Source organism: Battus philenor, unplaced genomic scaffold (assembly GCF_028537555.1).
Source record: "Battus philenor isolate CCGP_79_NKW_IND1 unplaced genomic scaffold, ilBatPhil1.0.hap1 SCAF_11, whole genome shotgun sequence".
NCBI classification, from domain to species: Eukaryota; Metazoa; Arthropoda; class Insecta; order Lepidoptera; family Papilionidae; genus Battus; species Battus philenor.
In genome coordinates, this window is record NW_027181673.1 from 7,423,805 (window position 1) to 7,441,353 (window position 17,549).

At 31.4% G+C, this 17,549-nt stretch overlaps 1 protein-coding gene across 1 annotated transcript; it reads right to left on the reverse strand.

Moving 5' to 3' along the window:
• Positions 1-4,172: 4,172 nt before the first annotated feature.
• Positions 4,173-5,385, reverse strand: Cpr100A (Cuticular protein 100A). The gene has a single exon (XM_068773112.1). It carries the CDS (start codon positions 5,358-5,360, stop codon positions 4,524-4,526), a length of 837 nt encoding a protein of 278 aa, XP_068629213.1. The 5' UTR covers positions 5,361-5,385; the 3' UTR covers positions 4,173-4,523.
• Positions 5,386-17,549: the final 12,164 nt, after the last annotated feature.

A 17,549-nucleotide genomic window follows, 5' to 3' on the forward strand; every position in this document is an offset into this window, starting at 1 on the left:
TGTACACAGTTTATAATACAGTTCTGTAATATTTGTGACAATATTGTATCTTTGACATTTAATATGTAGTAATATATATCCATAAAAGATCTCGGTAAAATTAAACAAGTAATTAAATTACACAGATGAGATAAAACATCATTGACAGCTATTATCAAGACAAGTTGTTAATGTTTTGATTATTTACTCGACTATGTAATTATTGATGAGAATGTAGGTGCAACAGTTTTTTTTGACTGCTGTACGTAACTGTATTTTCGTTACATGAATAGGATACTTATTAGTTTTCATTAGAGGTTATGTAGACTGAACTGCATTTCGCGTTGCTCTGTGAATATGTGATCATGGTCGCAATATTTGCAGCAATGGTCTATTTTAATGTACATTTATGATAATGAAGTCGTAGTGACTGACTAATTTCGTGACGAATACTTTGTTTTTCAAATTTTGCAGTTTTCAAAAAATAATGTCAGTAATTAAAAACTATTGATCTGTATGAACCTATTGAGACAGACTGATAATCGTTTAATAAACAAATTCAAACTTTCAAGCTGTTAAAAAGCTTTTGTTTATAATTTTGATTTATAAAATTGGGTTCTGTTGTTGCATATATGTAAATATAATGGTAATAAACCTTAAAATTATTTAATTTCAATTTATTTAGTATGTTATATTTTATCGTCATTATCTTGACAGCTAATGGACGACCACTACAAGGCATTGACGACAGTGTTATTCAGTCGAGTCATAAACAAGCTCTTAAAACTATTCGTAATGAAATATATGTTTGGCAATCCTTCTGTTTTGTTTCTATTAGGTAGAGTTAAGACATTACTGTCCCCATGGTTGTTTGTCCTTTTTTAAAATAATAAGCTATACAATATCTATTGGACGTCAATTCTTTTTTTTATTGATACTCGATTGTAAAGAAGCGTCAGGGCACTGAAGGCACTCAGTCTAGACCCAGATGTTGGTATAGTGTACTAAGCCAGAAGACTCTCTTCCCGGTTCTGCTCGGTTCATTAATTTAGATGTACTACCACTCGCTTTAGCAAACGCTACATGAAGTAAATACGCATAATGGATCTTGAGCGAGAACTTCGGCTTGAGCTATCACTCGTTACGAGTTTAGACTTTCGATTCGAGGACCTCTGGGAGTACCGAACTACGGCTTGATATTTTTATATTATCCTATTACCAAGTAAGCTCTTTGATGTTTCTCAACTTCTTGTCTATAATAGCAAGTCTCAATTGCCAAGAAACTTAATAGGTAATTAGTATCTCTTAATGTCAACCACGCTGTGTTCTGGTTTGAGGAGGCGGTAATTAAGGTAATTACCAGACTAGTGAAATTTTACATCTGATTTTATTAATGTTTTGTACATTTACAACAATAATAATAAATTCAAAAAATAGGAGGCGTCCATAGTGTGACAGCGTGAATGACTAACTAGTTACTACACCAAAACGTTTATTGTTAAAAATTTCAGATTAATTTGTAATAAATGGAGTTAGATTTTTTTAAAAATCAGAAAAACATTATTAGATCTACCTATTATAGAATTGAAACACATATTCGAACGAATATTTAAATAAACAGAATCCTGGGCAGAATTTTGTATGTAACAATACCTCATACATCTATTGTTACCTATCATCAAAATAAATGACATTAATTTTGCATAAAACTCGTGTAGAAATAGTTATAGTTTCTAATTGCTGCGCCGGCAGACTTCGTACTGTCAAAAGTTATTGGTCTATTGCAGTCTTATTAAATAAAACTTCAAATATTAACAACAAATTTTTACAATTTTTTTCAATTAATACTCTACAAGGCTTACTAGCTTTACGCAACACTTTTGTTGTAATTAAAATTTTGTTTATTTTGATTGTCTTCAAATATTTGACTGGTTAGATTAGAATAGGTAAAAAAGTGTTATTTTTCTGTTTCTATCACATTTTTTTTCTCCATAAGAACCTATGTCAAGCCTAGAAGAAAATATAAAAAGAGTTTTTCCTCGAGTTTCCGGCTTAGCATTTTAATTGGCGATTCATTGTTTTATATTGAACAAAATATAAACAATAAACATATAAATATTTAAAAATTATAAAATAACATAACAAAACATTGAATTAGTACTTAATTTTTGGTATATGACGATAGCCCATATATTAAATTTAAAGGATTATGCTTACAGCATATGATGCAGGAATTTGAAGGATGCAGTGCTCTCAAAGTAAACGCTTCGGTCATTTCTTTATGATCTCAAAATACGGTGGTACACAAATTGCATGTAGTTTACTTCTTGATGATTTTTTGACATACTGATCCACGACTATACCGACTTTACTCACTTCTCCTTTGCAATACAATATATTCTTCTCTCAAACGCGCTCCCCCTAGATCTTTTGACATGATGATTGGCAATTGTTGCGCTTTTAAAGCGAAGGTTCGAGAGCTGTTACTTGACAAGCTAACGAAATTACCACGATAGCTGGAATCTATCATTTATTATATTTGTGTAAATAATATATGTAGATATTTAAATACGTACATATAGAGATATAATCATATAAAGTAGTAGCCATTAGTATATCTACAAAAAGTATTTTTATGTGATAATTTTCTTTCTCAATTCGGTATTACTTTTATATTTAATTTTTCGTGTCTTAATATCTCATGGTCTTATGTTAATTAGTTCCACCTACCTTTATCAATTAATTTCTGCACCGTCCAAACGGTTAACTGGCAGAGAGTAAATTCGTAGTTTATATATATATATATATATATACACATATATATATATATATATATATATATATATATATATATATATATATATATATACACAGACGTAGCAGCGTTAGCAATTACGAGGATATAATATTCCATTGAATTGACTTTAAATTAAGAAGAATCATAGCCATTTTAAATAAAATAATGACAGCTAAAAAGTAATATCCTATGTCTTGGAACGATACATTATTCATAAGTACATAGTACGCATCAGTTCCAACAACACAATTTACTTATACATGGCAAATTGTAGTGAAGAAACTACATAGACCATGTGAGATTGCCATTGTTTTTGCTGGTTGCATGCAATATGATTGTCGTTGCGGCAATTGTACAAATCAACCTGAATTCTGTCAATAACGTGTTATGAAGCAATAGTTTTTAACGGTTAATAAGTTGCGTGAATAACACTGCATGAAAATTTTAAACAATTTGAGTACAAAAATAATAACTATCAATTAGTCACATGTTTTTGGCAATAACTGTCGAAATTAATGGTATATAATATATAAAATTTTACATAAAGTCAATTGCTTACATTGAATTTCAATTTATCATAAGATTTCTCCGCCTACTTTTTGACTCATCACGGTATCCCTGGAAATAGAAAGCTAAGTAAAGGTTAGCTAAGAAAGGATTATATCTAATTGTACCCATTAGGGGAGGATAAAGAGCCATTCATTAAAAAAATTAAAATGTAACCCATGTTCACATAATACTTAGCCAGAATATGTTTTTTGGCATGTTAAAAGTATACAATAATTGATTTTATGAAAATACACTGACAAAAGGCGGACCTCGTCCAGTAGGAGGAGGACATGCTTAGTTTATATTCGTATAACGGTTTAACATTTTAAATTACTTTCATATTTAACGCAGACATACTTCGTCTATGAATCACAGCGAATAATTTTCACGGTCTTTCTTGATATTTACCAATACCCGTTTGAAATTTGTTTAATATGCATAGATCACGGTTGCCTAATTATTTAATTACATTTGGCAAAAGACGGCAATATCGGTAGAAAATTGTTAATCCAAATAATTTGTTCTTATTGAAAATTTAAAAATATTTCTGTTCCAACAGACACAATTAAAAAGTATCGCAAGTGTTTGTTTTAGTGTCCAAATAGGTGTGCAGGTAAATGAAAGTCAGGCGCGGCAGTGAGAAACCGGTTCTGTACCATAATAATACATTTATAATAGCAGCGCTAAGGTGATCTACTTGCCGCCGCTTTGAGCGAGTACTGTAGAATGCGGACAAAGCCCACACCCTGTTGCGGTGTTAAGACCTTGGACATAAGGAAGTTTACACTCACTTTTATTAAAAAACATAAAATTTCATTCGTAGAAAATTTTAATGAATGTACGAGGAATGTAAATTAGGAACGTTCATAAGGTAGAGACAGTAAATTGCTGTCAGTAAATCAGTATAAAGTGTAGTAATTTACACTAAGTTTATTTACAAATTTATTCTCTATGAGATGTAGTGCATTTCTTTTAGTGAGTATTTTCTTTACAATTAACAAAAACGAACAACATATTATTTAAAACTGTTCATTAGCTCACAATATCACAGCAAAACAACACTTAAGAAATGCTTATGTAGCAGTCGTGGCCCTGCCCCCGATATCGACCCCCTGATGATTCGGCGAATTGTTAATTGATCCATGTTTTTTGCTACAACAAGCTGTACAAATCGCCGAAACTTCCGTATTTAAAATATTTACACTTTTTGGAATGAGTAGGTATAACCATCAGGCGCTCTGTTAAGGCTGAATTTGCCAGGTGGGAAAAAGCGGCTTGGTGGGGGAGTGGTGGGCTCATAGTACTGTTGGCGAGTTTCAGGTTGGTACTGAGCGTTATCGTATTGTTGCGAGGATAATCCACTGTACTGAGCTTGTGATACGCCGGGATAGATGCTGTTAGCCTGGAATTTGGCTTGAGGTTGGTATTGTTGTTGAGGCTGTGGTTGATATTGAGGTTGAGGAGCCTGGTACTGGGGTTGGGGAGCTTGGTACTGAGGCTGAGATTGGTACTGGGATCGAGGAGCGACGTAATTCTCTTGTTCATAGAGCTCAGGATGATATTGGCCATCATCAACACTTGGTTTTCCTCCGTAGTTCCTAGGTGCCGCAGGCGCTGTGTACTGTTGAGGGGAGCTGTATTGAGGTGCTTTGTAGTCTGGAGAGTTGTAACGAGGGTCGGGCTGGTAACCTGGGGTAGGAGCGGCGGCCTGAGGCGCGGTCGGGATGTGATCACCGCTGGCCATAAATCCATTTTTACCAGCAACATAGTTCACAGTCTTCCTTTGTCCGGTCGGGTCGATGTATGAATAGCTACCTCGCCTGTTACCATCGGGGTCAGTTTCTTCTTTGAAGTCAATGCCATCTTCTTGTTGGTATGCTGCACCAAATGCTCCATTGCCACTTAAATAGCGCGCTTCCTGCAGGATAGCTGCTGTTTTTGGGTCTCCTGCATATTTAGGAACTCTTCTTCCGCCTTGTTCATATTGAGCCACAGTTGCTCCTATCGCAAATGCTAATATAATGAGCCTATACATTTTGGTTAAATGTGCACTGCTCGTGTGAAAGTCACGAAGTGTGTTGTTGCGGACGGCTGATCTCGTTTTATACGAATAGTGAAGGCCTTGAAGTTTATTGGAAGGGCTACTGGGTGCGACCGCGAAAATATTGCATGTGTTTGTAATATGTCGCTGGTCCGGAGCGGATATTTGATGGATGTGTCAAGGAAGTTGCGACGACATCTTTTTATTTACGTAGTATATGAAAAATAAGGTAAATCACCGTAAAATAGGTAGTGAAGTACATAACGTTTTATGTTTCTATGATTTATGAACAGAAGATAATTATTACGGCCGCATGTTTGGGGCAGGTGCTTTTAAACTTTGGTACAAGTAGGGATCTTCAATTTAGTTAGTAAACAAGACCTGGTCAGATATAATTTGTTAGATTTTGAAAAGTTCTTGAAATAATAGATAATATCACAAAATCGTGACGATTCATGCAATGCATATTTTGCAGTGATTTATAGGAGTGTCAAGAAAGAATTGTACTAGCAACAACGTCTGTTTCTATTGCTAGACCATAGATGCACGTCATTTAGTCCGTTGTTATGGATATACCCAGAATATAGCTATTGGTTTTGACATATCTAATCGTACAGAAAAGAAAATAAAATGGTCACCAACGTCGGTGAGTCTATTCAAATATGACATGAGAGCTGTCGATAGAACAGTGAATTTGCTAGTGCGTTCTATTAATGAAAGATTAATCAACACTTAACATCGCGTGGTTGTGTACTTTATGAAGTTCTATGAATAATGTATAACATTTATCTAAACATAATAAAAGTTTTACAATAATAATAGTGTTATTCCAAAGTCAATTTCGTTAGTTATTATGTATAACCTAAGCTGTAAAAGTGTCACTAATCATGAATTATAATAAAATTAAATAATACATTCAATAAAAACAAGAACAACTTAACAAGAATTTAGAAATTTAAATTGATTGCTTACATATGAATTGGTTTTTCAGTTATCTACAGTTATTATAATTTCAGCCAGAGTTTTTCAATTGGACCGGTAGGAAACGGGCTGCATCAAGTACCTTCCGACAACCTTTTCAAGAGACTCACTATGCTTCAGCTATACCTATAACTAGAATATTAATCATCATCATTTTAGCCGTAAGACATCCACCGTTGGGCAGTTTTCATGCATGTATCAAATAACAGTTTGTTGATTGAATAATAATAATACTAATTTACTAACTAAAGCAAATACTGAACACCCAAACTTATACTATTAAGTAATTTTTTAAGTTAAATCCAGATTGAAGTAACTTCAAATATTCATTATTTTTATGATTGAACTGATTTTTGCCAATAAGCAAATGTAATGAATCGTATTTAAATTAATGTAATTCATTAAATCTAGTGGTTACTTGTTAATTATACTTGTTTTTTGCTTATGAGCTGAATAACCTACAAACGAGACTCATGAGAATTTCGTAGTCCGCCACGACTTAGTTCTTTTGTGCCTTAACAGCGTTACGGTAATCGCATTAGAATCTAAACAATGCAATGAAAATCTCATAGTGCTATTCACACAGTTACTTCAATTCTATTTCTTTTAACTACGCTTGCGGATTGTATAAGTTTCACAATAGTGAGTTCATTGCAATAAACTTTAATTAATTTGTCCTTTACATAACTTTGTTGCCAAGATATTCCTGCTAGAGTTTATTTATATCGTACATTGTGATTTTGAAAATATTATTGCCAGTTAGCTTTAAGTTTTTTAACTTATTGCTACAAGTAAGTTTCTTATTGTTCAGTATTCACTTCAGCCTCTTTGTGATATAATTTTAATTATTCTGAATGCGTATTGCATTACATTTTTGATACAAATTCTGAACACTGAGGCGGATATGCATGAAGTCTTGGGACTTCATCCGGCCCTGACAGTAAAATGTTGAATCGCTGTTTTTGTGACCTTTAAAAAAATTAATTATTAGTAAAGCAATACTTTCATGTTTATTACCGCCCAGCATTTTTATATTATAACTCAATATTTAGACAAAATATGGCTAGAGTATTTTCTTTAAAAGTTTTAGACTTTAAATAATTTTGGAGAAATTATAACGCAATAAAATAATTTAGTATCTATTATTATTATTAATAATAAACAATTTAAAATTTAAATTTATTGTACATTATTATGGTTAAGTCATTTGTCAATAAAAAAAAATAATTTCTATCTATGTCTATCTATAAAATATGATATCTATCTCTAAGTACAGTATTTACTTATATACGAGTACATGTCTAAAGCCACAAGGTAAGGAGAATAAGGAATATGATCCGCACAGAATATTACTAAAGTTTTTAATAGCATAATCTTGAATAGAATTTTGTCTGCGTTTGTCATTCGACATGAAATGAGACACCAAAAATTTGTGCGGATCTTTATTTAATCTCTGAAGGTAACTACATGTTCCTTTTCACCCTTTCTCCGGAGATGACTATCATATCAACATTAATCATAAGGAGAATATTGGCATATTGCGGCCGATTGTTTGATGTAAAATAATTGTACAAAAGTTATATTATTATTTCAGTTAGTAAAAATAGAAGTAAAAGTAAACGGTTTGAGTTCCAGATTTTCTGTACAACATAATTTAGATCTTGCCTTACTCGTGTTGATTCGATTGTATTTGAAGGACCTTGCTTGCAACATTTCTTGAACCATGCTCTACATTTTTATAAAACTGTATTTAGTTAATCTGTATATCTCAATAGCGTATATCACATTTTATTTAGCAATCAGTGCCTTGTATCTATTAAATTTAGAGTTACTTTTTCAGTTACCTGTATGAGAGCTATTTTATAAAATATAGTTTTTAATACTAAAACAACTGTTTATTTATATGAATATTTAGTAGATTGATTAAATTAACTTCAAAACAGTTTATTAAATTAACTATGCTTCCTGCTTTTGATACCAGTGCCGATCGAAAATACCGGTTTGTCGATTACGCCTACTTGTCAGGAATATACACGAAATAAAGGTATATTGTCTGACATTTTGTAACACACTATATAAATTATTTATTTTTAACACTTGTTATATAAAACTATATTTTTATACATTATTGTAAATTAAAATATACATTAAATGTGGTATAGATTTATAGTAAGTATATGTAGTTGTTTTCTCACTGCAACTTTTTATCGAGCCATTATTGTATACAGACGTTTACCGAAGTTCCTACAAATTAAAGTTAAGATAAAAATGAGTGAAGTGGCGGTGAGTGGCTAGCTAGAAAACTATTCCAAAAAGTTTATATAGAGTTTGTGTTCATGTTTTGAAAAAAAAAAATACTCTTTTTGAAATTATAATAATTCCAATACCTACCTTATTTTCTGAATTATTGGATTAACATTGATTTATGGGACATCCTGTGTATAGCTAAACTCATATTGGTGACATTGTTATATTAAAGTATATATTGTGTTCTTAAACATATTTCAGAAACAGATTATCGAATAATTATTGTATAATAAATAAAGTTATAAGTATAGTATTTGCATAGGAAAATACGTGTAAATCTAAATAAGTACATCTGATTACACAAATTAAACCTCAAGCGCGATTAGCAACTTTTATACTTGGTAGTTAGTGAGACACAAGCCGACCACTTGACCATTGCGTTCGTTGTGCTTTGATTTACCAAATCATAGTTAAAGTAAACGCGTAACTTTGATTGCGATCACGCACAGTCCGCAGGGGTCATTCCGTCATAAGTCGAGTTTCTCGGTAGCACGTGGACATCGACCTTGTTAAGTATTCGTAGTTATAGCCTACTCATAAAGTTTATTATTCATGCACTAGTCTAATCTAACTTCGTCTTGGCTGATGCAATTATGTTAGCGGACCGTGAGTAATAATGTCAATGCAAGAAAATTTGGATTTTAGCGCATTTTGTTCTCTTTGTTTGTTGATACTATACGATTGTATAATAAAAAATTATCGAGAGTGCATAGTTCGTTAAAAAAGTCGATATAATAATAAAATTATCGCCGTACAATAGAGCTATTAACGCTAAACAGTTATTTTTGTTAGTTAGTTTTTTCTGCACGTAAAGATTGTTCATGAGAATTATTATGGTATCCAATAAATATTGTTTTAATTAAAGTTTTATGATTGCACTTTATTGGCAGTGAAATTGCACTGCCAATAAAGTGCAATCTTGTTAAGTATCACTTAGATCTTTATAAGTATAACATTCATTTTAAATAGGTATCATTAAATTTGAAAATAATATTTGACAGTTATTTAGTAAACTTTAACTTTGATTCTTGTAAGAGAACCATGTGATTTCATTATTTATTATTTCATATTACAGATTACTAATATATATTTGTGTTCTAAGCTTTAACTCTAATATTTTGAACACTATTAATAAATTGTTCAGTTCGACAATGTTTTACCACGCTATCAATAAGCGCTTAACGCCTGTTTTGTATTGGTTAATGAAATATCTAAAAGTTCTTATGATACGTTTTTAATAATACTTATTTAGTACATTTTTACGTATAAGAACTTAGACTAAACTTATATTTTATACATACATATGTAAGTTATCACGAATGCAACATGTATTTAAAAACCTTATGAAGCAATCGTTAATAAAATAAAAGAGGAAAAGTGAGTCTTGTAATGGTAAATCACAATCACATTGGTTATAACTAAAATGTCGATGTAGCTAATTTTGATAATTTTTTACATCGTTTGAGTTACAAAATCATTCACTATTTATGAAGGCCTATTTCAAAATTGTATTTTTATAGTTGCTAAATGTAGTATAAATTCATATTAAGAATTGCTTCTAAGAATGTATTTCAATTAGTTAATGTCCGTCATAGAAAGGGCAAAGACCTCCACAAAAAATCTGTTCGGCCCGCTGCTTGCCGTGCGTGGCTTTATTGTACTATTTCTTCTACACTTGTCGTTGTTTCAAATACTGTGTAAATGCGTTTTGTAATTTGATTTATTTAATATTACTCTTGCTTCGTATAACACCTTGACATTTTAATTTTTAATGTTATGGACACTTAACGAATATCCAGTAACGATTTAAAGTTTGTAATTCCGCAATGAATTGAATATGTAAACTGTAAATATTATTTTTAATAATAAAAAGGGCAAAAAATCTTTCTGTTCTGCCTGGTTCTTTAAACGTCTTATCATATGGTTATATACGTTTTTTAATTTGTCTAATTCATAATGATCAATAATTCAGCTCTTTGGTGACTACGGCTGAAGATATAGGGCCTCCCCTACATGTTCTTAATTGACCGTTGAAAACATTTACATATTTGAAAGTAGCAACCTTTATCTATTTAGTTATTCGTATATGTCATTCTTAAATAATCTTAAACGTATTTACAAAAATTCGAAAAATTTTGGATAGTGTATATATATTTATTAGATTTCATATGGGATATCATCATGTGAATCATAAAAACGTTGTCAAGGCAAAGGAAGCACTAGAAAATGACATGGTAATGTTTTTATACGCATGTTTTAATTTCTTTCCTGATGCGTATGGTACATTTGTTCTTATATAGGAAACTTGTAGCGCATTCATCAACTAATTTAGTAATCATAAACTGTAACATCTAAGCGTCTATGTTTTAGTCATGTCTATCGGCGTCGAAGCAAGCCTGTACATTTATTAAAAGGAATTCTACAAAGGTCAGCGGTTGTTCTCAATCAAGGCCGTTTGGCCGATTGGGTTTATTATTAAGCGAATAATAATTTTGTACAGAATAAATCGATGGATACTTATAAGTGTAACTAGCAATTAACAGATTTATAATAGTATTTCAAATAAATAAAAGTGATTAAATTTAAAGTTATTTCTGCTGTTCAAAAATTTTCTTTTATCATTCATTGTCTAAATTTGTACGTACAAAAAGTAAAATCATAAAACATTAATTAACTTATAATGGCTTATATGTAACTACCCAGGTTGCATCTCCAATGTTACAAATTCACTTTGTGAGGACTACAGTTTATTATAACATTTTAATTAGTTTAAGCGTATTATGTATATGTAGATTTGTTTTAAGAATGGTGTTAATTTTCTATACAAGGTTTACTTAGTGTTTTTTAGTATTGATGTCAGGTCGTTTTTACCAAAAAAATTGTTATATCGCGGCAAATATAACAGAAAGATTAAATACAGTGGAAAAGATTGACCTGATATTACGTTATGATGGGCTTGGGGTAGATTTTCTTATAAATTTTTGGTTAGCATTAATTGCTTTTTTTCTATTATAGGTAACAATTCACAGTATCCGAACAACAGGTTGTCCTTATTGTGGTATGGCTACCTTATATTTGCTAGCAGTATAGTTTTTATAATTCTCTCTTGTAGAGTATATGTCTTTTGAATTGATTTTTTAATATTCCCATTACCAGTTAATCCATACCATGTAACAAATAGCACAACATTCTTTATATCGATATCATAATATCGAAATAATTATACAGTATAAATAATTACTTCCATTTAATACTCATGTGACGGATATAATTATGGAAAATTTAACCAAAACGGGTTCATTTTTATTTATAACGTGTATCTTCATATTTACAAAATTATAATATATATTCTCATACTAATGTGGTTCTTATTGATCTTAGGGCTGATAGCATATGCGGTACATTTTACAGCTTTAAAGGAAGCTCTGCTCTGTTAGCTCAAGGAAGCTCTAGCTCGTGTAAAGAGCTAAAATTCATGTACTTGTAAAAGTAAAAGTATTTGTCGTAAGAGCGACAAGTAAAACAGTTAATCTCTATATAACTTGATGAAGGATCTTAATTTGCCAAGAACAAAAATCAAGTAATTTCTGAAAAGAGTTGCAAGTCGCATTGGAGAGATCATTTAAAACTTGGTCAGGTACGGAAACGTGTCTAGTCGGTAAAGGTAAACGCCAATGCTTGGAAGAAGGCCTCCTTTAAACTAATACACAGGTAAGTCCCTAGGACCGTGACCAGTCGATATACCTAAAACGTGAGGGACTCGGCATTTTATTACTCAATGAAATATTGGAATGTTGCATCTACAGGTGTTTGGGGCATAGTCATTTTGAACAAAATGAAACCTCGATTTTGTCAAAATGTTTTTTTTTAATTTTGTATGAAGACACTGCAAAATGACTTTCAGCATTAGACGATAATCTGTAGTCACTTAAAATGTTCTGTCTATGCTAGATTTTTTGAAGAGAAACTTATTTTTATCTCAATTTCTTTTTGCAAAACGAATAATTTGCTGCTTTAAAAACAATGGCACTTTCTTGCCAATTTGTAGGATACATTACGTTAAAACTACTACACCAATCGGAGGGCTATAACACTGGCTGATAGTACAAATTTCTGATGAAGGCACATCGATATTTAAGTCCTGTATATGATTCTTTATCATGATTTCAAAAATATTTATTTATTTATATTATTTGATGATTTCTGTATGTTATTAGTAAATTCTAGCCGATGTGTAATTTTTGTATGTGATAGCGTCGCTTTCAGGCTGGTCAAGATTAAGTAATCCCTCCTAGTAAAAGTTTGAAATTTTCAAAATACCCGTAATACAGTACAATAAATTATACCGCGCGGGCTTATAATCCTTCTTGTTTTGTAATATCTTCCAATACTTTAAATGTTGAATTGCGTCGTTACAAAGTGGGCACTTGGGTTAAAAGAAATACACTGCTTAATATTTCGACGCAGGGAAAAAGAGCGCTTCAGTGTTAAATAAAGAGATGTTTGATAAAGCGAAATTGCGACGTGAAAAAGGGTACAATAGCAAAAATAAAGAAATGAATCCCCAATCGTATTGTCATGTGGAGAGAATGAATGAAAGTAGTTTCACGAAATGGGTAATACAAAGTGAATGGTTGCAGTGAAGGCGAGCGGTGTCGGTCTAAACGAACGTTTCGGCGTCAAATGGAAGTTTGAAACAACGGGACACCGACTGATGGAGGCGCATATACCTTTTGTAAACCCTGACTAAGTAGCAACTTGATTTATTTACTAGCGGTACTTCTCTATAAATAAATCAAAGTAGTTTTCAAGTTTTTGACTTATTCAAACCATACAGCGAATACCAGTCTACGAGTGTATCATTTGATATAGATTCGTATTAGACATCCATCGATTAATTTCACAATTATTCAAAAATATTTTATTTCTTTAAAATAATGCTGTGATTTATAGTAGGTGCTGTTAGGCATGTTAGGTCATATAATTTTGTTCCATTCTTGTTTGTAATTCCAAATTTTATATAAAAAACAACTAATGGTAAAGTATAGTTATGAAGCATCTAAATAAAATGTATTTTAAATATAAATTAAATACGGTCAAAATATTTTTTTTCCTTTGTCGTCATTAAATTCCCTTCGCTTTATTGAGTAAAGGTTATTTTATTTTTCTCGTGAATTAACTTTTTGCGTGAAGGTTTGCGTATTTCGGCCTTAGGAATACGCCTTTTCTTTTCTTGATTAATTATCTACGCTGGTCCAAGAACCAACGGGGTCTTTTAACCGCATTTCTTTTGTTAGCTAAGTCTACAAAATGGTTTCACGAACACTGTCATTTTTTAGGTTAAATATCAAAGTAATTTAAATCAATTAATAATGCGACTGTTGACCGTAATTTTAATATTTAATTTTATTACCAAGGTTAATGATTATGCCTTTAGTATATACATATATTGCTGACTTAATGTTTTTGCTATAGATAAAAATAAGCATGAAGAATAAGGGATTGGATCTCTATAGGGCGATTGACTCTAAGTGTAGAAGCTGTCAATGAGGTGAATGTATAGCATATCCGGTGTTAATTAATCTATGTTACAAACTATCAGAAATTAATCATATTGTAGAGATAATAAAGTTTTTTAAAATTACATTTTGTTATTAATTATTCTTTACAATTTGTTCAAGCAGTGGTAGCCCAGCGGTAGAGGACTGAGACTTGCGATCGTAGCTCGCAGTTGAATTCCAGAGACACAATCGTATATAATTAACACAAAATATTAACGCAAATTTAAAGGAATTGATATTAGCCCTGCTAATAAACATAAAATACGAAATTATTGTGAGCGTTACGAAATGTTATATAAAATGATGATAAATTAAATAATTTTTTATTTATTTATTACTGCAGACTTTGTGTACCAGAAGTTATGGTCATGTCGTATTCCAACATAGTCACAGAGTGATAGCTTTATACAGAGTGATTGAAAATTGGTATAAAAGCTTTAAAACATTATCTGACATTGACTTTTTTAAAGCTTTTACATTCACGTGCTATTAAATATTTTAAACACAAATTCGAGTAAAACCCCTTATCATCGCCATAAGACTGTAATTAAGTTCGAGGCAATGGTATGGGCATTAGTATTTGCACTAACGACAATACTCGTCAAATAAAAATAATGTTTACGTAACACTGTTTGCTAGATACAAGCAATCATACGTACCTACTTAACCGGTCTTAGAAATGAGATATTTACGATACATCGAATATTAGTCAATATAAGAAAGGTAAATAGAGATAACTATTAAATATTTATTTATTAAGTTTTATTACTTAACCTAACTGTTAAGTATAATTGTGTCTCATAAGTTATGGGTACATTATGCTACTTATGTTCTTCAACCAAGGTACTTTGCTAGACATACGCCTTCTCTTTAAATTTTCTTTAAACCATTAGTTAATCAAGTAATGTTAGTTAAGCCAATAAAAAATATTATAATTCAATAATTACATTTAATGAATCTGTAAAGTTCTTAATCAATCTCATTCGCAAAACAAAACAAGGAAGAAACAGCAATAACAGTAATATTATTTTAAATCTTACAAAGGAGAGTTTGTAAAGGTTTTTTTTTATTTGCTTTAAAATTTTGTACATCAATTATTAATAAAAAAATGTACAATCTCTAACTTTTTCTTCTTCTTTTCTGCCAAAAGTTCCACTGAACCACTGCATGTCCCGCATCCAATGACTTCCCGTTAACTATGTCGTCGGTCCACCATATTTTAATTTAAGTAAGAAGGGTCAGAAGGTTTTTATTTAATAATTTTTATTGTACACTTAACAAAAGAATACATAAATTTTATTATTATAAAAAAAGTACAATGGGCGGTCTAATCACTCAAATCTCCTCACAAACAACCATATGACTATGTTTCATGGACATGCAATCGTGGCGATTTTAGTATTAAATTGATAATATATGAATTGTACAAATGGCAAACAGTATTAATATAAAAAGTTAAGAGTGAAAGCTCATGAACAAACTAGTGACTCTGGTTTATTATCGTAAACCTGACTTTTAGATTAAATTATAAATAAATTCAATGTATATTACCACTTATGTATTTTATTTCAACATCATTAAACATTTGTAAAAACGAAGTAATCGTGTTATTCACGCAAAGAGCATGTTATTTATTACATTCGATATTTTTCTTGTGACTAGGTGATTTCAGGATATATGTATTTTGAAAAAAACTTCATAGTTATTTCATTTTTTTAAAAACGAGTTAGCTGAATAATGTATGTCTAAGTCAGCACTAAGTGTATTATAAGGTCGAAAAGAAGGAACGTTGGCAGAAAAATAATGGTTTGTTCTTATATTCTGGTTTCGTTAATAAAGCGGTTGTTTGAGTAGACAGGTATTAAATCAATAGGCATTGGTCAAAATTATTCAGTAGTGTCGTAAACGAAATAATATATAATTTAATTATGGTTATTTTTTTTAATTAGACAACTTTGCTGCCCAGGTGGCATAGGCTGTTTTGGTGGGTTGAAACGCACAGGGTGCTGATAGCGTTAGCCTTAACTACTTTTAAAGGTAGCAAAGTTTGACGACTCCTTAAGAGCCTTGATTTGGGCCGCTACATTCTTCTGTTTAACTGAATTAGGAGGTCATCTAGCTCTAAAATAGCTAACGCGGAGGCCCCATAGAATGACCTAACACAATGCTTCCCAAGATTCTCTAAGGTCTTTGAACCTCCCGGGTTGGGGTATTACACGATTTCCCTTTAATTCATAACTGTGCGAGCCTTTAAACAATGGTCACGCATTTAAAATAATAAAAATCTATCAGGAATAGTTTAACACATACTGATACAATTATAACTCAATTCAATACACTATACGCAATCTTCAATGAATAGTTTGACTTTCGTACGCAAAAAACAAGATTTTAACATATTGGTATTATTTATTATTGATGAAATACGTCTATAAATTAAAAAAAATAATAATAATAGAAAGTGCATTTACGGTTTTCCTCATCTAAAGTCGTTAAAGTGTACGATGCTTAATCGTATAAGCAGAGTGATGCACTTTCATAATTAGTCATGGCTTTCAATTACCTAGTTCTAATGATTCACTAAGAAAACAATAAAAGCTTTAAAAGTTCACAACAAATGACTTACATAAAGCAAGAAATTAGTATTGGACCAAAGTTACGTCTCCCATTCTTTTGTTTGTTTTATTCTTTCCTTAAGACTGCGGGGAAAACTAGGAATGGAGATTAATTTATTACGTCGCTGAGAAAACATTAAAAGCGGTAGAAGGCTCTCTATTACGACGAGCGGGCGTGGAATAGAACGATTAATTATGATTTCTTTTAATGTCGGCGGACCCGGGCCTGTCGCCAGATGAACATATGTGGCGGTGAAAAGTTTTCTGGTAATTTGCTGTAGCAGGTTTTAATGTCAATATAACGTGAGAAAGGTCAAGTAAATAACCAGTGGATTGACGCATATTACTGTAATATTTATTTTTGAAAGTCATATCCGTCTCAAAATACTGTGACGGAATCGTTGACGAACTCTTTTCTTGTCATCCTATCTTTTGTTTCTTTCAGGGCAGCAGTAATAGAGACGAAAATTATTGAAAATTATTTATTGACTTGACTTGGTTAAAACAACTTAATACATAAAAACATAACATTTTGCTTCGAGCATAGTCTCGGTCTTGGGTTGGTCGAGGATAGTCTTGTTGATAGGTCTTGCTATCTATGGTATACGTAACATTTTCTTCTATAATCACATTACAAAAACGTCAATTTATTTTCGGTTTTGCTGCGAGAATTAATAAATTCAGAGGTGCATAAAAGTTTCGAGATTACTAGTGTCCTC

Bases quoted from the DNA above. Each gene is read 5' to 3' on its own strand.
- Cpr100A (XM_068773112.1), bottom strand. From the start codon at position 5,360: ATGTATAGGCTCATTATATTAGCATTTGCGATAGGAGCAACTGTGGCT.